At 45.6% G+C, this 25,933-nt stretch overlaps 1 protein-coding gene across 1 annotated transcript; it reads left to right on the forward strand.

Annotated features, from left to right (window-relative positions):
* The first annotated feature begins 1,601 nt into the window (after positions 1-1,601).
* TRIM35 (tripartite motif containing 35) lies at positions 1,602-25,371 on the forward strand. The gene is made up of 7 exons (XM_015411556.1): positions 1,602-1,784; positions 2,991-3,450; positions 9,077-9,172; positions 10,764-10,994; positions 16,906-16,928; positions 17,554-17,675; positions 23,038-25,371. The coding sequence occupies exons 1-7, from the start codon at positions 1,684-1,686 to the stop codon at positions 23,607-23,609; spliced, it is 1,605 nt and encodes a 534-aa protein (XP_015267042.1). The 5' UTR covers positions 1,602-1,683; the 3' UTR covers positions 23,610-25,371.
* Positions 25,372-25,933: the final 562 nt, after the last annotated feature.

A 25,933-nucleotide genomic window follows, 5' to 3' on the forward strand; every position in this document is an offset into this window, starting at 1 on the left:
CTCAGACGACGACATGCTTTTGCACACGTTTATTGTACTTCACTCCAACTAAGACTAACTCTAATGGCCCAACAGGGCCAACTATATACATATCCACCCAGCACCCCCCATTCCCATTGGAGGGTTTGAATGTCCCACCAAGTGGCTATTGGTTGGGGCTGGGGGAAACCAGGATCCAAAGTTTCCTTTGTTCCAGGAGCCAAGCTCCTGCATGTGCCGCGGACCCCTGGTGGCGGTCTATGTACATAACATAGTGATGTACCAGTAAAGATCCTGGCAGACCCCACTGCTTACTGCCCCATTGCAAAAGCTATCCAACTGGCTAAGGTACTCAGCAAACTGTGTTAAAAGGACTTTGACTTTTCTCATGTGGAGGCACTTTTCCATAGAAGCCATGCTGCTACTGTTCTTTTACATGGTGGATCCCCCCCCCCATATCATCTATGTTGGCCATTCCCCCTTCCCCCAGACACACACTACCAGAAGGTTTTCTTTGTGTTTTTTAAAAAATCAGTAATTGACATACCAATATATGTTATATCACTATAACGATATGTCAATTATTTGTTCATTTTATTAATTTAACTCATTTATACCTTGCCTTTCTGCCCAATTAGGCCCCTTAGGGTGGCAAACAGTTAAACAGGCCTTAAAATCAACTCTCAAAAACAGTACATAAGAGATCAGCAACTAAAAATAAACAAGGAGGGTCAGTAAGAAAAGTCTTCACCGGATGGCAGAAGACAATGATCAAGGGGGACTGAATTTCCTTGGAATTACTGCTGTAAAAAAACCACAAACCTCAAAAAGCCCACCTGGTGGTGTAGAGCAGGACAGGGGATGGCCAAGGGAAAAAGGAAAATTGTGCCAATCAGGAAAATCTAGACTTTCCCTCCCACTTGGCAGTTTTCCAGGCTTTGCTGTGATCTTTCCCAAAACTTTGCAGAAAAGCAGGTTTGGGGAAGATTGCAGAAACGATGAGGATGGGTGGTGTAGGAAAGTACGATGATGCTGTGGGGAAGCAGAGAAAAAAACCTGTTCCCCAAATACCATCCAAACTGGGCTGAATAACACATGTGTCAGCTATCTTGTCGAAAGGTTCTGAAAGTGCAAATACGAAATAACGTCTTTAGAGGGGCTTTAGCCACATGCTCGCTGACCGTCTTAAAGAATTCTCGAAGGCTGTTTGTTAAATCAGGATTCCCCATGGCGGAAATCACACTGGTTCTTCCTCAGCAAGGCTTCCCCCATGTTCGTAATGCTTTGCTTTTCCCAGCGTTAATCTGTCTGGATAATTTGGCGCTTTTGCAATTCCTTCCGGTTTTCGTGCCATCTACCAGGCAGCTTCCTTTTTAGAAGTGTAAGAAGAAAGGGAGCGTTGCCAGTTGCTGGCACACCCCTTTACTACCTTGACCTACTTACCTTGCCAACCTGGAAGCCTCCCAGGGCAGGTAGGGAAACTAGACTGGATAGAGGAGCTCGGCAACTCTCCACACACCCCCTCCTCCGGAGCATCACCCAGCCCATGCACAAACTGTCTGGCCCAGGCGTGCGGGGCGGAGTTACTTCGCCAACTCGGCTCCGAGACATAAAAGGCAAGGCCGAGGATTCCAGCCTCTTTCTGTGAAGTGGAGGGAAGCTCCTGTGACAAAGGGGGGATCTAGTGATCGAGGACCGGCGCTGATGGCTTTTTTCCCGGGAACTCTCGCCCGGAGCCCCAGAAGAAGGAGCTCCAGGATTTGCTGCCAGAGATGCCTGCCTACCTCCTGTAGCACCACCACAAAGTAAGCGGGGGGGTTGCCTCGAGGAGACGTGCATGCAAGGGATCCGGAGGCCAATCTCGGGATCCACGTGTCTTGATCTTTTCCGATCATCACTGGCCGATCTAGTTGACTACACAGCTGGAACGGCCCAGAAAACTCATGGGGGGGGGGATCGACTTCCCGAGTAGCTCCTCCATTTACACAAGCGTTGCTTTTGGTTTTCCTTTCCCGCGTCCCCTGGAGTGCAAACCGCGTGGCTAGCTGGGAGTCTCCCCCCCCGTCCCCCCCCCCCCCCCCGCTCTTTCCCGCTTTCTAATTCGGAGTTGTACAGTACTAAAAAGTGACAGATCCCAGACACGAAACACGATCGCGTGCATAATTTCCCTCAAAAGTCCTGCGATCGCAGTTTCTATAGTGCTCTGGCATTAAAAAAAGAGAGAGAGAGAGACCAGGGGGTGGGGGGGAAGCTCTCCTGCTGATTCTCATGTAATGAAAACAAAACCCTAAAAGCCCTTGAAACGAATTGGATGGATCAGAATATTCAGTGGACTCACTGCTAAGCACTTGTGTTTAGTGGCTAGGGTTACTCACGAGTAAACCACGCTCCCTGATTACAAACGGAGCACAGGCTTACTTCCTCCTAGTAAGCGTCTTTGCAACTGCAGCCGCCTATGTTTCGCTGAGACCCAACAGGCACGCACAGCTGGCGTCTTGGGTCGGAACCCTCTATAAAGACGGAAACTGAGCGCGTGCGCTCCATTTTCTTTGGCTGAAACGCCATCGGAAACCAGGGACGTCAGTTCCCACGTAAATGTGCTTCTAGGATCCCGTCTCCCGCCTCAAATATTTTGGGGGAATCCCCTCGAAAAAAACAAGAGCATTTACGAGCATTTACTCCCCATGTAAGTTTCTTCTGTGTTTCTCTATTTGAAATACATTCCCTGCAGGTTGCTTAAATTCCCCCCCCCCCCTTCATTGCCTTGCTCTAGAGGCGGTAATTTTCCAAACAGGATCCAGCAGCCTTTCTTCCATTGGGGCTAAGCTCTGTCACTCAACTGCCCTTGCTGTATATATTAAAATAAAGCGAGGCGGAGAGAAATGAAGTAAGGTGGAGCAAAAGTTGTGAACAGCCAACAGCTGTGAGTCACCAGCTACAGCTGGGCATTTTCTGGAGAGAGTTTGCATTTTCTTCCCGTTCTTCCCCCCCATCCCTCATCTCCTTGACAGGTCTATGGCCAAAGAACCTTCTGCAGCTTCTTCTCGGGCCCCCACTTTGCCCACGGCCACCATCAAGGAGGAGCTGCTGTGCCCGATTTGTTATGAGCCCTTCAAGGATGCCGTCACCCTCCGCTGCGGCCACAATTTCTGCAAAGGCTGTGTGGGCCGCTCCTGGGAGAATCACGCCCGCCGCGTGTGCCCGGTGTGCAAAGCGACATCTTCCCTGGAGGACCTGCGCACCAACCACACGCTTGCCAACATTGTGGAGATGTTTCTCAAGCAGGAGAAAAAGCAGCAGGAACAGCAGCAGCGGGCGCGGGAGGCCTCCGCCCTCTGCACCTTGCACTGTGAAGAAGCCCGACTTTTCTGCCTGGATGACAAGGAGCTGGTCTGCTTCGTCTGCCAAAACTCGAAGCAACATGCGGACCACAAAATGAGGCCTGTTGGGGAGATCGCCAAGGACTACAGGGTAGGTTGTGCAATGAAGGGTGTCTTCTGCCTATACGAAGAGGTAGCTGTGCATACTGCAACTGGGCCAAAAGTTGAGAGCCAGTTTGGTGTAGTGGTTAGGAGCACAGACTGTAATCTGGGAGAACTGGGTTTGATTCCCCACTCCTCCACAGGCAGCTGCTGGTGTGACTTTGGGTCAGTTACAAGTTCTTTCAGAGCTGTCCTCTCACGAGCAGTCCTCGAAAGAGCTCTCTCAGCCCCACCTACCTCACAGGGTGTCTGTTGTGGGGAGGGGAAGGGAAAGGAGTTTGTAAGCCGCTCTGTGACTCCTTTGAGTAGTGAAGGGTGGGGTATAAATCAATTTTCTTCTTTTCTTCCTCTCTCTAATGTGTCCAGCTTGCCAGGCTAGAATGGTCCGTGCAGGTAAAAATGCCTGTGCGCTGAGCTCTTTCCCCCCCTTATTATTTAGCGAAGCCTAAGTCTGAATAGCTTTGAGCACCCCGCCCATTTCTGTCTGTCTCATGCCTCGCTGTAGGCTAAACTACTCATTTTTATGCCATGTAAATAATGAGGCTCTCATGGTAAGTTTATCCTTTCCTAGCCGTGTTGTTGACTGCACTTGCTTGGTGAGTTTGGGGGCCTTGCATAACAAACTTTCCTGGCATGCAACCCCCACTGGTGGTGGGAACCTGGATGCACAATGGTTCGGATTCACGTGTAATCTTTAGTGAATACCACTTGTATTCTGTTTTGCACTAGTGCAGTTTCACAACCGTGTGACATTGCACTGATTCACAGGGCTTCCCATGAAGCTGCCTTATACTGAGGCCGACCCTTGGTCTGCCAAGGTCGGTATTGTCTACTCTGATAGTCAGTGCCTCTGCAGGGTCTTGGGGAAGAGAAGTTTCATATTCCTTTGGTATTCCAGTTTGGTGTAGTGGTTAAGTGCACGGACTCTAATCTGGGAGAACCAGGTTTGATTCCCCACGCCTCCACTTGCAGCTGCTGGATGACCTTGAGCAAGCCATAGTTCTGTCAGAGCTGTCCTTGAAAGGGCAGTTCTCGAAAAAGCTCTCTCAGCCCCACCTACTCACAGGGTGTCTGTTGTGGGAAGGGGAAGGGAGAGGTGTTTGTAAGCTGCTCTGAGACTCTGAGTGAAGGGCAGGGTATACATCGAATCTCTTCCTCCTCCTCCTCCTTCTACTGCTACTAGTGGGAAACGCCAGAGATCTCCTGCATGGAAAGCAGATGCTCTGCCCCTGAGCCACAGCCCCTTGGGTCCTTACATGGACCCCTATACCTTGCGTGATGGATTAGATAATATGGCCCATAGAACCTGTTAGGAGCTGCTAGTGTACTTCAAGGCACTGTCATCAATTTGCCTGCTGCCTTGACTCTTCTCTAAGCAAACCACTTATACAAAGTCCTAATGAGTTAGCCTGTTTTGTCCAGGGTGTTCAAGAAGGTACACTATAATGACCAGTGATGGGTGAAATTAATCATCTAAGAGTGTAGTAGCATGATAAGCAGACTTTGACAACACAGATCGTCTCTTTATTGGATTTGTTAAATGGGCTGAAGTCTCTTGACCTGCACAGGCTTTCTTGTCAGACTTGGCTATTGTAGAACAAGGTGAATCCTTTGCGGCAGTACTTCCAAGCTCTGGAAAGCAAAAGAGAATTGCAAGACAGGGCGGAAGTCAATTGGGCTAGTTTGATTAGGCAGACGATGGGGAGCTCACTGTAATCCTGTTAACTCCACTGTGCATAATAATGTTGCCTCTGGCTTGAAAGGCCCTTGTTGAGCTAACTAAATGGAAAAGAGTGGGGATTTAAAAACATAAATGCCCATTGGACAGTATTTACATAATGAAGAGCAGGATTTCCAGGAACTGTTCTTATTTCTAGGAAGGTGATGACGAGCAAGGAAGGTGACAGGGCTGGAAGCCAAGACTATGTAGAGGAAATACCAGTGAGATCCTGATATGGTCCCATCCTTGTCATGGACTCCCTGTGGGCTTTGAGCAAGGGGCTCTTGCAGCTTTTGATTATTTCCCAAGAGCACGAGCTGACTATCTTGCAGAACTGTTCTTTGAGGAGGAAGAGGCTACTAGCATGGCCTACTATTTGAATGCTGCAAAGTAGTGAAATAGTAAAACACCTAGTAGCCCCTTTAAGACTAACAAACCAGAGATATATGGTAAGGTGTCCCCCTTCCCTTAGAGCCTGTATATCTCTGACCAGTTTCTTCATACCCTCCATGCATCTGTTGAAGAGAGCTGTGTTTCTCGAAAGCTTACGCTACAATAAAGTTTGTTAGTGTTAAAGGTGCCACTGGGCTTTTTACTTTTTTGCAGCTACAGACTAACGTGGCTAAGTCCTCTGGATCTATTTGAATGCTGTCTCACTGCTATTTTAGTAACGTCTCTTATAGCTCAGAGCAGAGAGGACATTATCCTGCAAAGAGTTTGACAGAGCACTGCATGAACTCCCAGTGAATGGGGAGGACTGGGAGTGGGGAGGCAGTTACGAGTTTGAGTCACGCTTTCCAGACTTGTCTGCCTCTGAGGCAACATGAGCGGTTGTGAGTCACTTAACCTCATGTTGATTCCTGTCTTTTAAGAGCAAGAATGAGGATGTGTGATTCAGTATGAAAAGATGGCCAGGCTAGATCAGCCAGCACACAATAATTTGAAGAAGCGGTGGAGCCTGGGCCAGATGTCAGCCCCTCCCTGTGTTGTTCGTTCTGCCCCAACAACCTAGCACACTTTAATCAAGATAGGGTAAAAGTTTTCCCATGGTTTTTTTCCCTAATGAAATGTATTCCTGAGTTGCGCAGAAAAAAAAAAGTTCTGTACTGTGAATGTTTCATCTCTTTACATCCTACGTGTGTGTAGCTATACATACTAGGATGCAGGGCTATTTTTGGGCAGGAACGCAAGGAACGGAGTTCTGGCTGGCTCCCAAGTTGGCCACGCCCAGCTGGAACTCATTAGCATAATAGGCCACACCCAAAAGCAGGAACTCATTAGGATTGGCTACATTAGGGGTGTGTGGCCTAACATGCAAAGGAGTTCCTGCTACAAAAAAGCCCTGGGTTTTGACAACAAACAAGGTAAACAGAATAACAAGCAAAAGGTGGGTGTGGCTGGATAACCACACTTCGGGTAACATGGGGGTGCGTCCTAATGTGCTAATGAGCTGTGCTGTCAGGGGTGTGGCCCAATATGCTAATGAGTTCCTGCTGTTGGGTGTGGCCTGTTATGCTAATGAGTTCCTGCTGGGCTTTTTCTACAAAAAGAGCCCTGCTGGGATGTATGGCTATGTCTGAGTGCATGTGGTCTCTACCTGGGGAGCCTTGTTTAAGGGGTCTGATACCTTGTGAAGGGAGGTTAATGTGTGAGGCACAATCTACTTCTGGGACCTGGAGTATTACCCGGGGAACATAAAGTATAAAGCTATGATGCGGCCTCATTTGGAATACGGCGTGGCATTCTGGTTGCTGTAGCTCAAAAAAGATATTGCAGAGCTGGAAAAAGTACCTAGGAGGGCAACCGAGATGATTAGGGGGTTCGAGCATTTTTCCTATGAGGAACGGCTGGAGAGTCTGAGACTTTTCAGTGTAGAGACGAGACAACTAAGGGGGGGGGACATGATGATGGAGGTGGAGAGAGTGGTTAAAAGGGGCTTTTTCTCCCTTTCCCATAATATTGGAACCGGATGGGGGGCATCCAATGAAATAGTTGGGTAATAGGTTCAGGACAGATGAATGGGATTAAGTCTTTACTCAATGAGAATTAAACTGTGGAATTTACTACAAGCACAGATAGCCTTAAAAGTTAGATTTGTGGAGGAAAGATCCATCCATGGCTATTAGCCATGGTGACGAAAGGGAGCCTCCGTATCCATAGGCAGCAGGCCTTGAATAACAGTGTTGGGAGGCAGCAGCAAGGGGTCCTTAGCCTCAGTGTCCTGTTTGTTTGGCTGTCTATAGCAACAGGTTGGCTGCTGTGCAGAACAGTATGCTGAATTAGGTGGATCGGTAGTCTTATGACTCCTCCCCAAGGATACGGAATTTGCCTTTAATTTGCCTTTAATCCAGGGATATGAAAATCAGAACACCGTGCATATACTCCATTCAGTTGTCAGGTGAAAAGAAGATCCCACACCAGAAGACCACCTTCATTGTTGGATTGCAGCCCTTCAGTGGGGTTCAAGGACATGAGGTTTCTTCTGAATTCTACCCCCTTTCCTCCCATTAGCCATTTATTTTCCTTAACTATTCTCTGATACCTTTGAACTCACTGCCTCTTTGCTCCCTTACTTACTAAGACCACTTACTAAGACCACTACTCTACGTTCTAGGCCTCGGTCTGCCTTCTAACCTCACCCTGCTCCTAGGGCCTGTGAGAGGGGTTTTTTCCAACCAAAGCTGGCATTTTGCTTCTCAATGCCAGCTCGACTGTTTGGACGCTTTTGATGTTCTGAATGTTCTAAGAGGCTAGCAGGGGTGTCAAACATAAGGTCCGGGGCCAGAACTGGCCCTTCCAGGGCTCTTATCCGGCCTGCAAGCAGTTGGTATGTATGGAAATATAAGATATTTCATGGTATCCCTTGGAAAAACCTAGTCTTGCATATGATTAAATACATTTGTTGGGGCTTTTGTGGGCTCCCCAGTAAATCAATTGTTTTCATTGGTAGGAATCAATTGCTTTTGTTTGTATTTTGAGTAAAAAATAATATTGTTAATTGGGTTTGCTAGTGTCCTTTATAAAGTTTGTAACTCTGGTACCTCGCATTACTTTTTATGGCACACATGACCCAGCCTGACAAAGTGACATTTATGTCAGATCCGGTTCTTATAACAAATGAGTTTGACACCCCTGGGCTAGAATCTTTGTGAATATTCCATGATTTCACAGCAGTTCAGCCAATCACTGCTACAGGCTGCTCTGCCACCACATTGCAAAACACTTCGTGGCCTTGGGCCCTCATATCTGCAGAACCACCTCTCCACCTCTGTTCTACTGCAACAACTTCAATCCTCTGAACCGGTGCTACCCTACAAATAGGGGGAATCAACAACTGCCTGTACCCACGTGCATTCTCTGTAGTGTGTCCTACCCAATGGCATGCCTGAGGAGATCAGGAAGGCTCCTCCCCTTTTGGGTTTCCACCAAGTATGTAAAACAGAACGGTTCAGGAGGGTATTTTTTAATAAATGAACAGGGCTGCATTATAACAGAATATTTCAGAAAGACATTTCAGTGGAGGGGAACGGGACTGTTGACTATATTACTATGTATTATCTGTTGCTATGTTTCTACCTTGCTGTCACTGCATTGTATTTCTACCTATGTAATATTATTTCTTGCAGAATAACGTGTCCTGTTTAATACTTATACCCTGTTCCAGATTTCTGCAATACTAGATTTACTACATTATTAGATGTCTCTTCATCCTATTAATTGTATTGACTTAATACTATGAAATCCACCTTGAGTCTCAGTGATAAAGGCAGACAATAAACAACAGAACATCCAATTTCTTAAACTGCAATATCGAATTGACACTTTTTTGAAATGGAGGCTTCCCCTTTCTACAAACAGGATGGAAAACATTGAAGTCCTTTCTCTTATTATCTAGGCCAAATGCAAAGACATGGAACGATCTCTATGGGATAAAATGCAAGAATTTGGAAGAGTACAGTCATCTTACAGACAAATTGCTAAACACAACAAGGTACCTGCGAGTATCAAACAGATGGCTTTCTTCTGCTGGGTTTATTTGTATGTGTGTTCGGCTGGCTACAAGTTCAATATAGTTGGGGGAGAAGGGAGTCCCACTGTGTTTTGAGACCATGTGATCTTGGCATACTACTCATTTTGCCTGTGGTTTATGGTGCTCTGGATTATGGTGTTTAATCTCTAATGGTTAACTGGGGGTACGGCAGAGTTAGGTTGGATTCTGGCTTATCAGTCCTCTTACTGTAGCACTACCCTTGGCTGAACAGCAAAAGCAAGCACATATAAGCAAGCATCTGCTTGTGTCAGGGCCCTGGATGCCAGGTAGGGACTTGAAGACATAGCCTTGTCCACTCTCTCCTGTTCCAGTTGTCATATTGCTATGTGTTCATCTAGAAAACAGTTCCCAGCTTTCTGGCCCACACACTAGTGTGAGCAAGAAACAAAATCCATAATGGCGGAGCATGAATAGGAGCAGTCTTGCTTCTAAGGGCTGCCCTTTGAGCTTGGGATCAGGTAGCAGCTTATCCTCCGCCCCAGAGATGTCTCAGAGCATCTCTTGGACACTTTGTGCATAAATAATTAGTTATACAGAGAAAAGTGCTGCACTCAGCACTGCTATTGCGGAGAGAGTGAAACGTTGCTCTTAGGGACATATATTATGGGCTCCTTTCATGTGCCTGCCATTTGTCATCAGGACAGGTATTTTGTTAGCCATTAAACAGAAGGGAAATCATTGGCAAGTGCAGCTTTTCAGGCAAGTACCTCATTAAAAACAGTGATGCTTAAGGTTATTCTCTTATATGTGTTGTGATGGAAAGTGCTGTCAAGTTGCAGTTAAGGGCAACTTGGTCGGGTTTCAAGGTAAATGACATTCAGAGGTGGTTTGCCATTGTCTGCCTGTGCATAGTAACCCTGGACTTCTTCGTTGGTCTCCCATCCAAGTACTAGCCAGGGCCGACCCTGCTTAGTTTCTGAGATCTAACGAGATTGGGCTAGGCTGGGCCATCCAGGTCAAGGCATAGTAATTACAGGGTTGTGGTTGGAATCCTTATTCCCAAGCTGCTCTTGAGAGCAGAGTAAGGGTGCTTTCACATACTTTTGGATAATGTACTCTTAATGCACTATAGCAATCGCAACTGGATTTTCCTGTTTTGCACAGGAAAATCCAGTTGCAAACGATCGCTATGAAATAGTAAAAAGCCCAGTAGCAACTTTAAAACTAAAAAAAAAACTTTATTGTAGCATAAGCCTTTGAGAAACACAGCTCTCTTCGTCAGATGCATGGAGGGTATGAAGAAACTGGCCAGAGATTGCTATAGTGCATTGTGAGTGCATTATCCAGTGATGTGTGAAAGCAACCTAAGAGCTGACAGCCTTTTTTTTTTTTTTTTTTTTTAAAGACAAGTCTTTCACAGATTGGCCCCTGTTCATTCCTGGCAAGGACCCGTACCTCCAGTTCCTGCTCTCACCCCCCCCCTTCTGGTAGGATGATAAATCACAGGTTTGCTCACTGGTGGAGTTCGCATCCCTGTTTGTTTTTATGTCTTTTGTTCCTCATTGACCTTCCCACCACCACTTGCCAACAGGTAGAAAGTGTCAGGCTGGAGAATGAGATGAAAAAGCAGTTTGAACAACTCCATGAGTTCCTGTGGAGTGAGGAGAAGGCCATGCTGGAGGAGCTGCAGGTGGAGACCGAGCAGAAGAAAGACCTGATCGAGGACAAGATCAAAAAGCTGTCAGAAGAAAGCAGCGTCTTGCAACAGGAGATTGACCAGTTGCAGGCTGACCAGAAAGAAGATGATGTCTCCTTCCTCCAGGTAAGGTCAGGAGACAAATGCCTCTATCCTGAATCAGCTGGGAAGTTTCCACCTCCACAGCCCTCTGGGAGCTTTTGTTTGTTTAGTAGTTGCTATGGCATGCACAGCACTGCATGTTAAGGCAAAGCAGGATCTTACAGAGTTTTGTCCAGGAGACTTATTCTGCTTGATGCTTTTCCTGTAAGTGCGGGCTGCCTTCTGTCTTGTGCTTTTGTACAAGAAGTGTTTCAATGACTTCTGTGTAGTCAGTATATTTTTATCTTACTTTCCTTCCTGGTGAAGTCACAAAATGGCTTACAAGAATACCTTAAATGTACACACGGTCCTTTAAAAAAAAACCCAGAAAAACCCAAAGTAAATAGGAAATCCTGGAGTGATGTCCACCAGGTCAATTTGACCAGCTGTAATCCACAAGCTAAGACCCACGTCCAGGCTATAAATACTTGCAGCAGGAGAGAGAGGAAACACTCAGCCTAGCAGTTTCAACCTGGCACCATCTGTCCTCTTCCTGAAAGAGCCCCTGGCCATGCCCTGGCTATAAACTTGTGTTTAAGTTTATGAAACAAGAATGTTTAGGATTTCTCAACCGTTACAGAGCTGTGGTGGCTCAAGTGGTTAAGACGCTGAACTGCAGGCTGTGGAAGCAGTTCGAGACCTGAGTGCCGCATGATGGAGTGAGCTCCCATCTCTAGTTCCAGCTCCTGCCAACCTAGCAGTTCGAAAGCAAGAAATTGCAAGTAGATAAATAGGTACCACTTAGGTGGGAAGGCAACAGTGTTCCGTGCGCCTTGGTGCCGGCCACATGACCACGGAAACGTATTCGGACAGCGCTGGCTCTTCGGCTTTGAAATGGAGATAAGCACTGCAATCCTAGAGTCGGATTCGACTGGCTTTCGAGCAAGGGAACCTTTACCTTTACTTTACAGTATAAATAACCTGTGTTCATATTCAGGAATGTTTCCTCTTGTGTGCCTTGCTGAATCAGACAAAGGTTGATTTAGTCTAGCATTTGTTTCAAGAATCAGCAGGAGGTTCAGTGTGCACAGGGGTGAAGCTGTGACATAGTAATAGAGCATCTGCTTGGCATGCAGAAGGTCCCAGGTTCACTCCCTGGCATCATCCCTTAAAAGGGTCAGGTTGTAAGTGATGTAGAAGATCTCCCTCTCAAACTCTAGAGAACTGCTACCTGTCAAAGTAAACAACATTGACCTTGATAGACCACTGGTTAGAGTGGAGGTGACTTGTGTTCACTGGATAATCTTTATGTCCAGAGGGGATGGGGGAGAATGTATCTTCCACCTACCCCTGTTGTGCTGTAGTGGCAGTCCCAGAATGTCAAAACTGGATTGTTCATCGTCCGTCTTGCTGTGCAGCCTACTGATATTCAGAAAAAATTATATTGTCGGTTTAAAGGCAGTCCTATTCCCCACCAGAGGGAAAGTCATACCTGAACCGATCCTTAGGTGAATACTCTTGCCTTGCCGGCGTTTGATCGTCTGAGGTGGCATCCAAGCCCTTGTTTAAGAAATGTCAGAGATGCGGCTTTAAAATGACACGCACTGACGAGCATGAACTTTGTTTGATCTGCTTAGGCCACAATGTGGGCGCCTGCAGAGTTTGTCAGAAGTGCACTGCTAAGGCAAGAGCTGACCGTGCTTCACGGCTGAAAGCAGCTCTTGGGGAGAGAGTGTGTTGGCCTCAACCCCTATCACTGCCAAATGTCAGTCCTCGCTCAACAATCTCGGTACCAACTGCAAGTACCTCTGTCATGCAGACCTCAAAACTGCCGTCTGTCCAGTCGGTTCCAGTGAGCTCTGTTTTGGTTCCACAAAAAAGACCCCTGCTTGTGTCAGCAAGACCAGAGGGTGCTGAGCAGGTTCCCCCAGCACCTACTGCGTCCATCCAAGGGTCTGAGACAGTGTTCCCTCTAAGCTGAGTTAGTGTGAGCTAGCTCACAGTTTTTTAGCCTCCGACTCACACATTTTTGTCTCAGCTCAGGGAGGATGGCTCCAGAGCAAACTAATTTATGCACTGGCCAAATCGCTCACTCACAACTTTAATGCCAGTAGTTCACAAAGTAGAATTTTTGCTCACAAGACTCCACAGTTTAGAGGGAACATTGGTCTGAGACTGAACCAGTTGCTAAAAAGCAAAAGAAATCTAAGCATAGAGAGAGGTCCCCCTCCATATCTAAGAAGCATAAACGGCAGGGAAAAACAGGGGAACCTTCGGAGAGCAGGGGAAGGGAACCATGGGGGGTGCCTTCGGTTCTGAGAACCCCTTCACCTCATTTAATATTTAATGAGGAACTAGCATTGGAAAGGGAGTACAGCCAAACGGATGACAATTTACAGCCTGTTCATCCAGTGAACTATGGGGGTGCAGTTCCTCATACTGAGGTTGAACTTCATGGTCCAGAGTACTCCATGTCCTCCAGCTACCTAGAGCGCTGGAATCAGGAACCCCAGTGCACAGATGATCAGATGTTTTCTGGGAAAGCAGTATACGAGCCCAGCTCAGTCTACCCATTCCACTCACCACTTAGGGAACAGGAGGAGATGTCAGTTGTTTCTCATTGCAGCCTTGAGAGTACCTCTGACCAGTGTTCCCTGTAAGCTGTGGAGTCCTAGGAGCAAAAATTCTACTTTGTGAGTTCCTGGCATTAAAGTTGTGAGCAGGTGATTTGGCTACTGCATAAATTAGTTTGCTCTGGAGCCATCCTTCCTGAGCTAAGACAAAAATCTGTGAGCTGGAGGCTAAAAAACAGTGAGCTAGCTCACACTAACTCAGCTTAGAGGGAACACTGCCTCTGACCCATTTCCTGAGGAGGTCATTAGTGATCCATCTCCTGTGACGCCAGGTGAGGATTTAAAGCTATGTAGCAAACAAATGGTTCGCATGGCAAAAGCTCTTGAAATTGACATTTCAACATCCAATGAAAGACCTAAGGGCAAAATCCTTAGCCATTTGCATTCTGAAACACCTACTTCTGTCGCTTTCCCTATTTTGCAAGGCTTGGAGGACTTGACAGTTCCTATTTGGAGGAACCCAGCCTCTGCTCAGGCCAACCCAAGAAAAATAGAGACACTTTACCAAGTTAAACCAGAGGTATCAGAGCATTTGTTCAACCACCCAAGACCATCATCCATCATAATTGAGGAAATGCAGTTTCATCGTAGACCAGGTCATCATGTGTCACCAACTGATAAGGAGAGCCATCGTCTGGGCTTCTTAGGAGGAAAATTTTATTTGTGCATCTGCCAAGGGAAGCTCAAGGTTTAGCAAAACTTATTCAGGATGAGGCTATAAAGCTGTCAAAGCAACAAATTAATGCTGGAAAACATTCAGCTGAAATATCTGTGCATTCTATGGCATCAGGCATTGTTCTGCGCAGGCATTCATGGCTCCAAAACAGCATTACCAGTTAAGACCAGATCAAGGGTAGAGGATCTCCCCTTTGAACGTTCAACTTTATTTGCTGAGTCTACAGATGAATTTCTATTGAATATTAAGAGCAAGCAAACTGCTCGGTCCCTAAGTGTGTATTCAGGGACAGCTAGCCAAGGCTACCGCTTTCAACATAGACAGCAGTCCGTTCAAGTGTATCCATACAGAAATCAGTGTCAGCCTCAACAGCATTACTTGCCATATCCTCAGCGCCAGTTTCAATCTAATGGTGTTAAGAGACATAGAGGCACTTCCCGTACACGACCGGCCCAGCAGCAAAATCAGTGTGAAATGGGTCAACAACAATCTAAATTGTGACATGATGACGCCCCTGAGGGGGGCACTCTTTCATTTGTTAACTGTTTAGCAAGGTTTTCTCAAAGTTGGAGTTCTATTTGTTCAGATTCTTGGGCTTTATTATTTCTCAGGGTTATAGATTAGAGTTTTGGTCCCATCCCCAGTTGTGTTTGGGTTCCGCGGCTATTGATAATACTCCAGAACTCACAACCCAGTTGGCAGAACTCTTTTCTAAAGGAGTGATTCAAAAGGTTCCAAAGGGTTTGACTTCAATGGGTTTCTATTCTAGGTTTTTTGCTGTGGATAAGAAGGATGGGGGTTCTGGCCCATCTTAGACCTCTGGTTATTAAACAATCATTTGTTTATTGCCAAATTTAGGATGGTCTCCGTCATCAGTAATTGAGTTTCTTTCATTAAATATGCGGTCCTCAATCCTGGACTTGAAGGATGCATATTTTCATATTTCAATTTATGAACCACGTAGAAAATACCTTAGGTTCAGGCATGGTGATGATATTTACCAGTACTCATCTCTACCTTTTGGTTTGGCAACGGCCCCATGGGTATTTACAAAGGACTCTCTTCAGCATCAGGTTAAGACAGTTACAGGCACGTGTAGGAGTTTGGGATTACTGCTAAATACAGAGAAGTCCAAGTTAGAGTCTTCTCAAACTGTCACTTTTATTGGTGCTTTCCTCAACTCTACAGTGGGTAAAGCTTTCTTACCTATGGAGAGGGCGAGAAGTATAAGGGCTTTGGTTTTGGCCTTCTGCAAGAACCGCTGGCAACCTGTAAAATCAATTCAAGGTCTGATGGCATCAACCACTGCAGTGGTTCCTTTTGCCAGGTTGCAGATGCAGGACCTACAGTTATGGTTCTTGAGGAAATACAAGCCCAACGTTCAGGTCCCAAATTGCCGTCTTTCCATCCCTAGGGCAATTCTGCATTCTCTAGGGTGGTGGATGCAAGACAGTAACCTATTTCCTGGGGTACAGTTTGGTTTCTGGGTGCCTGACATCACCAATTACGACTGATGCGTCCTTACTTTGCTGGGGAGTCCATTGTGGTGAGCACTGAGCTCAAGGTAAATGGTCAGCTACTGAACAGAAACTTCATATTAATGTTCTTGAATTGAGAGCTGTTAGGTTAGCCCTAACGTATTTCTCAGACATCGTGCAGGGCATGAACGTTCTAGTTCAGACAGACAATATTTCCACAATGTACTACCTAAACAGGCATGGTGGCACGGGGCTCCATGAGGCTCTGTCAGGAAGCGAGGGCACTCTGGTTGGTAGCAAAAAATATACAAGTCACCCCTCGAGCCATTCACACTGCTGGCACTCAGAATGTGCAGGCAGACAGATTGAGCCGTTTCCTCGGGACTTACGAGTGGTCCATTCAGTACAGGTACCTTCTGCCCATTTTCCTAGCATGGGGGTCCCCTCATGTGGACCTCTTTGCTACAAGGAGTTCAGCGAAAGCTCCAAACTTTTACTCATGGGGGGGAAGAGATCCGTTATTCCTCGGAGATGCCTTCCAAATACAGTGGGCCAGGACCCTGTATTATGCTTTCCCACCACTGCCTTTAATAGGCAGAGTGCTTGGGAAGATGGGGGCAGATACCCTGGTTCTTATACCCTGCTTTTCACTGCCCGAAGGAGTCTTAGCATGTCTTACAATCCCCTTCCTTTCCTCTCCCCGCAGCAGGCATCCTATGAAGTAGGTCGGGCTGAGAGAGCTCTGAGAGAACGGTGACTGACCCAAGGTCACCCAGCTGGCTTCATGTGGAGGAATCAAACCCGGTTCTCCAGATTAGAGTCTGCCACTCTTAACCACCACACCAAACTGGCTCTCTTTGGGGAAAAAATTAGGCAGTTTTCATTGCATTGTGTATTCATTATCCTGGTTATATTGCATTGGTCTTTAATTTTGTCATCTACCTTGAGTCTCAGTAAGGAAAGCAGACTAGAAATAAGATAAATAAGACTCTGGTGGTTTCCAAATGGGGACAGGCTTATGTGGTTTCTCTATTGCTGGTGCAGCTGCTAATATAGAGCAGTGTCCATAGGGCTTCCACATGGCGGGTTTCCCTGTCCTGGTCCCTCGGCAGCAGTTCAGTTAAAAATGTAACTTCTTAACACGGCTTTCTCTCTCTCTTTCCTTTCAGAAACACAAAAACCGGAAGCGCAGGTAGGTCAAGTGTTTCCTGTTGTGATGTGAACAATCTATTGATATAAGGATAGAAAGGTCCTAGTTCTTTCGTAGACTGCATCCTTGAAGTGGCAGCTCTCCACTTCAGATCTCTGTTATCCTAGGCTCTCCAAAGATTCTGCAAAATGTTCTCATTCCACAGGGGAGCATGCCCAAAGCAGCACATGAACTGCAACTCTCATGCTACTTCTGGCAAGGAAACTGACTGCCTTTGGGGTGGCTCATCTCTAAGCAACTGAGAAATCCGCTCCATGCACACTCAGGAATTATGTGCATGGATTGGTTTTTTCTTTTCTGAACTTGATGTGGAATCCATTTGGAGAGCTCTGTGCACATATTGGGGCTGCGCATGTGTGCTTAAACACCCAGAACAGATCACTTTGCATTTCCAAATTTGCAAATATGAGGACTAGAAGTCTTTTTTAAAAATAGGAAAGATAATCCACAAATTCATGCTTGTACAGGAGAAAACAGACAGCTTGCATGTCGTCGTGATCTCAAGCATTTTAAGTTCAAGGGAGAGCTTTTGGCTAGTTTGCCACATGCTTGGTGCTTCCTAACCATAGATTCTCACACCCTGCTTTATCTGGATTGTGCTCTCCAGAATTGCCTGGACTGTGGAGGAGCCCGAAGCTGTTCCCCCAGGGATGTTGATAGAAATTACAAAATACCTGGATTCCTTGCAATACAACATATGGAAGAAAATGCTGAATATCATCAAAGTAGGTACGTTTCTGAAGGTGCCAGGTGATGTATGTAGAAGACCATGCTAAAGGTAACATAAGGCAGGTAGCACATACTGAAACTCTGTAATACCCTTGCTTAGAAACGGTATTGCTGTCTTCAGATGAGAATGCATGAAAAACACTCCTGTAACTTCACTGAGTTTGCCTTAAGTGCTGGATGAGTCAGTGAGACTCCCCTAGAAAGCCCCTCTGCATTCTGAAAGAGGCACGGTGTGCAAATGGAGAAGTCTGTTGTGCTTTGGCTTTCTTGGGTGTTTTGTACCAAGTGGAAACAGCAGGGCTATTTTGGATTATGGACGTCTTGGCCTGGAGGAACTGGCAAATGCCTGATCTCTGTACCCTTTAGAGCGGACTCTGGTGAGTGAGGAAAATAAGTGATGGCCGCAGGGACTGACCCCACCTTTCTGGGAAATGGCATCTATCGTGATGGAATGGGGTTCTTCATTCTTTCCTCGCACCCCAAACATAACTTACTGTAAGACTGCAAGTGGCCAAGGGAGCTCAGCTGCCTGGGGTGCATGCTTATGAGAAATCCTAACTCTCTTGGGGAAATCCTTTCCTCCCCAAATTACCTTCTTGGTTTTAGTGTCCTTGGCTAGAATCAGCTACCACTCAAAGTATCCCTGATTCTGTGTGCCCCAAAATCTTTTCAGTGCCTTGAATCTCCAGAAAGTTTTTGCATTTGTTTGTTTTTTTGGTGTGTGTGTGTGTGTGTGTGTGTGTGTGTGTGTGAGAGAGAGAGAGAGAGAGAGAGAGACTGTGTATAAGCCTATCTGAGCTAACACATACATCCTACACAAAGAATCCACATAGATGAGATGAGAGTGCAACAAAGAGGTATGTTGCAGAATCTAGGAAACAAACCCCAAAGAGAATAGCTAACTATTCTACACGTAGTCTGATGGTACCTTGGCATTCTTTCCCCCTGAAGAACGGGCGTGAAGCTGCTGGATCCTCCCCCCTCCCCTTGGTGTGCTTTCTTCAAACAAATCGACTGTTTTAACTCTTCGTTTCTCAGCTGGCAGGATCTCTGTGGGACCGAGCCTTGGAGGGGGTGGGAGCTGGATCTCCCAACTCCCATCAGACCAGCCTTACCCAACCCCACAATGTCCTGCATCATTTTAGGGCTCTAAGCTGAATGCATTAAAACCTTTTCATCCTGGCCCCAGGGACAAGCTAGCCCTGTCATGCAAGACTCTTTTGGTTTCTCAGCTGATCATTTATCACGTGTGTCACTACTTTCCTGCCTGAGTGTAGCTGAAGAGTTTTATGGCATGTTCACAGAGGTGCATGGATTTTCTTTAAGGCAAACAGCTTCTTGTATAGGACAGCACCCTGCAGTCTTCTTCTAGTGATCAGGGCAGGCTGGTGGCAGCAGGGAAGGGACTTGTTCCAACCCCCGCTGCCCCACCCACTGGGGAATTTGCAGAAATGGAGAAGCTACTGTGATCTATGAGAAACTGTGTGAAATAAGAATATGAGATTGTAATCTAGCCAAACTGTGGAGACTGGTGAACTATGTAAGTGGGCAGATGGATGAGTGTTATCCATATTGTATAGTGCTTGTAGCAGTGAAATGCCTGGTGAGAGACGAGTTGAACCAACACGATGTCATGGAACAAATGCACCTGCAGTAGAAATGCTCACCATTCAGCTTCTGTGAGAAGGAATAGCTCTTAGTTCAGCTGTGATTTACAACTTTTTGCAGGCTTTATGGGAGCTGCATAGGGCATCCTAAATTCTGTAGAACCGGAGGATGTCCCAAAGTAAAGTAACCGTGAGGAAAAGTATTTATTTATATTTATTAATTCAATTTATACCCCACCCTCCCTGTCAAGGCAGGCTAATGACGAAGAGCAAAGCCTTAGCCTAATACAGGCAAACCTGTAAGTGCCAAAAGCATGGGGATGTAGGTCTAGACACGGAAAGGGCTTCTGTGGCTTTGTGTACAAGAGAGAATTCTGCTGTCTGGCTTTTCTAGAGCATTGTGAGCTGACAGTCTAAAGCAGGGCAGTGGGAGGTGATGCTGAATTTCATGATTTGATTTAGCTAATTTTGTGGATGCAATCCTGCCAAAACTCAGATTTTTAGCTCCAGTTTGAATTGGGGATACTAGGTAAGCCATGGACCAACCAGGTACATGTCTGAATTGGCAATTGTGCCTTTAAAACAACAACAACAACAACCGTTCCCTGGGACAATTAAAGTACCATGCTCTTCAGTAAGTCAAGATCGGTTCATATTGTATGGCAAAATAAGTCTGAACTGCTTACAAAAGAGAATCCTGCATGTTTGTGGAAACAGATGTGGCTAGACTTGGTTTCTGTAATATTTAAGCATTTGTGTAGTGCTTTCAGTGTCTGATTGTCTTGATGTAGTTGTTGGGATTTGCAAGTTCTCTCTCTGTAATCATGAAAGAATTTACTGTTTGTTTATGCATGCTGATGTCTTAGCTAGTTGAGACCCAGTGGGGAAGCCTGCATGAGTTGCTGCCAGAGCAAAGTGACAAAATGCATGATTAGTTAGCATTGGCACTCTCCAGTTTGGTAATCAATACTTTGGGTGTGGACTACTACAGAGTATTCATTGGGTTTCAGGTTTATTGCTCTTTGTCCTTCTCTAGTTCATCATCACACGAGGTATAGAAGTCCCTACGAAAAGATGTAGGTTATTATAGAGTAGCTAGACAGGAAGATATTTCCTGCATTGTTTTCTTACTTTCAGCTCCCAGATTTACCCTCCCTCATTAGTAAAGTTTCTTTGTTTAAAAGCTAATACAAGTGTTCTGCTGCATTTATTAACTCTGCATTTACATAGAAATCCCTAACAGTAATCCATGCAACCCTGTCAGACAGGGATAATACTACCCTTCCTTGGAGGTGGGGGCTGGGGCTGAAGAAATGCCATGCCTAAGGCTCCTAGAGAACTGAACCACAGTTCATTCGCTTTAAGCACTCTGTTAACAGCTGCTCTCTCTAAAAGTTGCTCAGTTTGCATCTTCTTGACCTTATAGTGGGCTGGCGAGCAGGAGGACAGGCAGGCCCTTTTAAAAGGATGCTATAAAATGTGTTTTGTCAGAAGTTGCTTGCTGCATATCTAGTGTGTAAAGCAACACAGAGTTTGTTGCTGTTGTTCAGTCGCACAGTCGAGTCCGACTCTTCGCGACCCCATGGACCAGCTCCCGCCAGGCCCTCCTGTCCTCTGCTGCCCTCTGAAGTTGGCTCAATTTCATGTTCGTTGCGTCAATGACACTGTCCAACCATCTCATTCTTTGCCGTCCCCGTCTTCTTTGACCTTCAATCTTTTCCAGCATCAGGGTCTTCTCCAGTGAGTGCTCCCTTCTCATTTGGTGGCCAAAGTATTTGAGCTTCAGTTTCATTAGCTGGCCTTCCAGGGAACAGTCAGGGTTCATTTCTTTTAGGATTGACTGGTTTGATCTTCTTGCAGTCCAAGGGACTCTCAAGAGTCTTCTCCAGCGCCATAGTTCAAAAGAATCTATTCTTCGGCGCTCGGCCTTCCTAATAGTCCAACTCTCGCAGCCATACGTGACTACTGGGAATACCTTTGCTTTGACCATGCGGACTTTTGTTGGCAGGGTGATGTCTCTGCTTTTTATCATGCTGTTTAGGTTCGCCATCGCTTTCCTCCCAAGGAGCAGGCGTCTTTTAATTTCATGGCTGCTGTCACAGTCTGCGGTTACACACCCATATTTGGGGGCGAACATTACTCAGAGCTGTATATACAATTATCTAGCCCTTAAATTTCAGCCCCGCTTCATCACACACTCAAGCAGGATAAGAGAAAGGCATGTTCCCTCCCACACACTCTTTCAGTGCATGCTTGTGAGCAAAGTGAGTGTTCTGATCTCTGTTAGTGATAGTGTGTAATGGAAGCAAGGAGAGGTTGTACCCGTTGCTTTGGGTGTAAAGAAAAAAGTGTTGGAGTGGTGCAGGAAAGGGCTAAAGGCACATTTAAGCTATATATTCCTATTGGAACATTAAGGCTACCTCTTCAGGGAAAGCAGCTTTGAGAGGAAGAGATGTAGAGAAATTTGGGATAGAGGGAGGCAATGTGAGAAAATCATTTTGAATCCTGTAGAGAAAAAACCCAGCGTGTGTGAGAAGAACTTGGATCAGAAGCTGTTCCGGTGAATTTGCCCCCTCCCCTGAAAAAAAAAGTGCTACTGCTTTTCTTGTCTGGTTCTATTTATTTAAAGTGTTTCTGGGCTCTTGCAGATGCTCTTTATAGCCAGTAGAGGACAGCAATGTACTGCTGCAGGAATTTATGTCTCCAGTATATGCATTGGACATTCTTCTCAAGTCATAGTCAGGGCTGGCTTTGGGATCCAAAACTGAACTGGTAGAGAACTAGCTGGACTGAGTTTTGATAATGTTTCTCCCCCCCCGCCCCCCCCCCCGATCTGGGAGAACTGGTGTAACCCACATCTAGTCCCACGGTGGTGTCTTGATGTAAGGCATTCTTTGCTGTTTTTGTTCCAAGGAAGATGGGCGAGGTGGGCGGTGTTCCTTCTTTGCAGTTTCTCACTGTGGTGAACCTTTGTCCATGATGTAGAAATATCAGTTTGGTACATATTTGCAAATTAAGTGCCCCTAGCGTGCCATGGCAAGTAGTAAGTTAGTGCGCCTACTCCTGCAAAAGCACTGAAGCCTCTAACAAGAGACCATCACTCCTGTTCTTTTCTTTTTGCATGTATGCACAGCATACAGGTCTGAATTTCTTGTTTGTGAAGAAAAAGGATGTAGTTGTCAAGTACCACTTTTGATTTATTAAAGACATCTGTTTTTGTAGAAATAGTTTACAATATTGTTTTTTAGCCTTTTGGATTCTATACTGGTAATTGCGTCAGAACTACCTTAAAAATTAATGGGGTTCTCTGTTGATCTATTGTTTTGTCCCCAGAGATGTAGCAAGAAGGGGAGGGACTTAAGAATTAAGGAATCCAAATTAATAACATGTTCATTAAAAAAAAAAAAATATCTGCATTTGTTAACTTGCCATGACTGAACTGTGTGCCCAGAATTAAACAGCCATCACAAAGAGAACTAAAAACAAAGTCTGAGAAATTCTGACCTAGGCGATGCTGTGGTAGGCAGTGATATGGAACACAGGAACTCTTGGGGCGCTATGGTGCTGATCCACCTTCATTTTCCTCCCAATAGCTGTTATTCAGACATATATGGTCTCTGTACCTAGTTGTTACCTTTTGGCTTTGTCTCCTTTACAGAGGCAAGGTTTAATGTCTGTTTTAAAATGTTGGAAGTTGGTCATTTTCTCATCATATTTCCCCCCCTTGCTCTCAATGACTGGTTTCTCCTTTGCAGTCCCATTCAGCTTCGATCCCAACACATCTGCAGGAAGGCTGTCTGTCTCTGATGACCTCGCCAGTATTTCCACTGGAAACTACAAGCTGTTGGTGGATGTCCCAGAACGTTTCTCTGCTGGATTACCCTGTGTCCTGGGCTCCAAGAGCTTTCCCAAAGGATCTCATGCTTGGGAAGTAGATATTGGCGGCATTGATAACTGGTGCATTGGAGTGGCTAGGAAGCATTGTGGCTACCAGTGGAGCTTTGGCAGCGATTCCTACCTCGGGTTCGCGTACATGTATCGTATGCAGGGCGACAGCAACAAGAAATGCCAGTCCTCCAAGTCGATCCTGCTGGGGGCTGCGAGCGGGAAGGACCTCAAGAAGGTCAGAGTGGAGCTGGACTGTGATGAAGGGGAGCTGTCATTCTACAACGCGGAGCACAAGAGTCATATTTATACTTTCCATGACAATTTTGCAGAAGTCGTCCCATACTTCTGCATCTGTGGTGTAGAAGCTGTTGAGTCTTCATCTGAGTCACTCAAGCTTTGCCCACTTCAGGTTCAGATCAAGGAAGATTATCCTGATTGAGAAAACTGCATTTACTTATCTCCATCCATGTATTTCCCCAGATAAAAAGAACTGTTGTGATAGCTTTTATATATATATACACTTACACTACATATGTTGATGCTGTAACACTATATCGCTTCAGCTACTTTGTTTGCAGTATTTGGAATCCAGGGATGTTTTTTGTCAAGGCAAGTTAAGGTGACCACCTCGAGGAATGGATTTTGGATGGTAAGGGTTGTTGGAGATAGATGGTTCTGACTCAGTGGGGATAATCACCTGGGAAGCTGTTCTACATAAGCGTTAAGGACAGAAATGGAAATTGCCCAAGAGCAGGCTGGTAGTCAAGGCTTGTGCAGAACTGCCAGCTAGGTTGGACCCTATGTGGAAATCTAAAGGGCAGGAAAAGGGCCTTTGGGTTTGCTGACTGGTGAGGTACTTGGATACCTTGAACTGGTCCTGTTCTCTGTTCATTGTGTATATTGCTAGGGCTTTTGTTATGACACTACAACCCATTCCCAACAAATTCATAATATAAGCATGTTATAACATCTGTAATGTAGCTGTGAGCTTGGGGCTATGGTGAAGGGAGGAGATGGGCTGTCATTTCACTGAGGCTTTCTTGCTGTTTAACCATCTGGTAGAAACCCTCCTTTTTCTCTGCTCCCTCTCCAGAATAGGTACAGTACATTGCAATTAAAGACTAATCAAATCTTCTACTGTATCAGGCAAAGCAAAATATTAATAAAGACTAGACCCAGGACTTGAAATTAGATAAGATGGTTTCTTATTGGCTCTTATCTGACAGCATTATGTCATAGTCACCCAATCATAAACAGCCTCTTTCCCATTAACAGAATGTGTTGCAGACTAGCAGGAAGTTAACCCCTTGTGCCCCTGCAGGAGGAGATGGTTCTCACAAAGGTTTTAGTTGCTGCTGCTTTTCTGGCCTTTTTGGTAGTCTTCCAGCTACTTTGCTCCACTCTGAGAATGCCCCCTTACTCTTTTTACTGAGTAGGCCCTGTTCCAGGTGTGTGACGGGCACCGCTTTTCCCCACCAATCCTCAGGCTAGGGAAAGCTGAGCTCTAAACTATTTGGAGTAGGAAAAGCTCTCACGTGGTTTCTTTGGGATGTCAGGAAATGCCACAGTCTGGAGAAGGAAACTTGAGTAGCACAAAGGTACATCAAATGAAGTTACAGATGCTAGGGGTAGATTAAACTGCTCTTAGAGATACAGGAGTAGGCTAGGCCAGATTTTATAGGTGGTTAGTAAACACACTTGGGTTCATCTCAAAGGGCAGGTTTCGTTCATGCTTAGAGCCTGAGGAAAAGAATTCTCTTCCAGGACGGATGAGCTATTAATTCTCCCTGACCTGCACTATGTTGCTTAGCTCGCCTCTGTGAACCATCTGGAGATTTGCAAGCCCCACTTCGCAATACAGCTGCTGTCTGGGACATGCTTTGTGTAATATAGGTTGATCTATGGGGAAGACAGCATGGGGTGGGCCTGCCTCACAATACATTATGCAGACCCTGGTTGCTTATATTCAGAAGTAATTTCCCCCCAGTGGATTAGCATTTGGTATCTAAGAAAAGAAAGGACTTGGAGCATTCAAACAATAGTGAAATCAATCGACTCACCTTACAAACACTACTATAAAACTTGTCTTGAAAAGATCTGATATTCTGTGTCCCAGTGTGTCTGTTAAAAAAATCTCTTTAGGAATGCTGTCTGAGAGAAAGTTGAACTGCAAGTACAAGTGCTACATTTCAGGGAAGAGGCCGTGGCAGAGCATCTGCCTGGCATGCAGAAAGTCCCAGGTTCAGTCCCTGGCATCTCCAGTTAAAAGGACCAGGCAGTAGGTGATATGAAAGACCTCTGCCTGTGGCCCTGGAGAGCTGCTGCCAGTCTGAGTACTAGACAATGCTGACTTTGATGGACTAAGGGTCTGATTCAGTATAATGCAGCATCTTGTTCATGAATCCTAAGTTCTGGGAAATAATATCTAACAGAACTGAGTAAACATGACAAAGGTGTACAATGAGAATCATACTCCTAATTATTTTCCTTTACTTGGGACTGGGTCAGGATATCAGAAAAGTCGGAAAGTATGTAAATTAACAATTTTTAAAAACATCCCATATCAGAAAGCTGCTGAATTTTAAGTTAGCAAGCCCTGACTCTTATAAGGTTTCCATTTCTTACTTCAAAAATAAATTATTTCTTATACTTGTGTGAAACTTTTCCCATTAAATGCATGGGGCACACCCCTTGGAAGCAAATGTAAAAGTACATGATCTTGAAAGATTAGTTGATGGCTGCCCTAGCTAAACTGGATAATAT

Source organism: Gekko japonicus, unplaced genomic scaffold, assembly GCF_001447785.1.
Source record: "Gekko japonicus isolate JY-2015 unplaced genomic scaffold, Gekko_japonicus_V1.1 scaffold6, whole genome shotgun sequence".
Lineage (NCBI taxonomy): Eukaryota > Metazoa > Chordata > Lepidosauria > Squamata > Gekkonidae > Gekko > Gekko japonicus.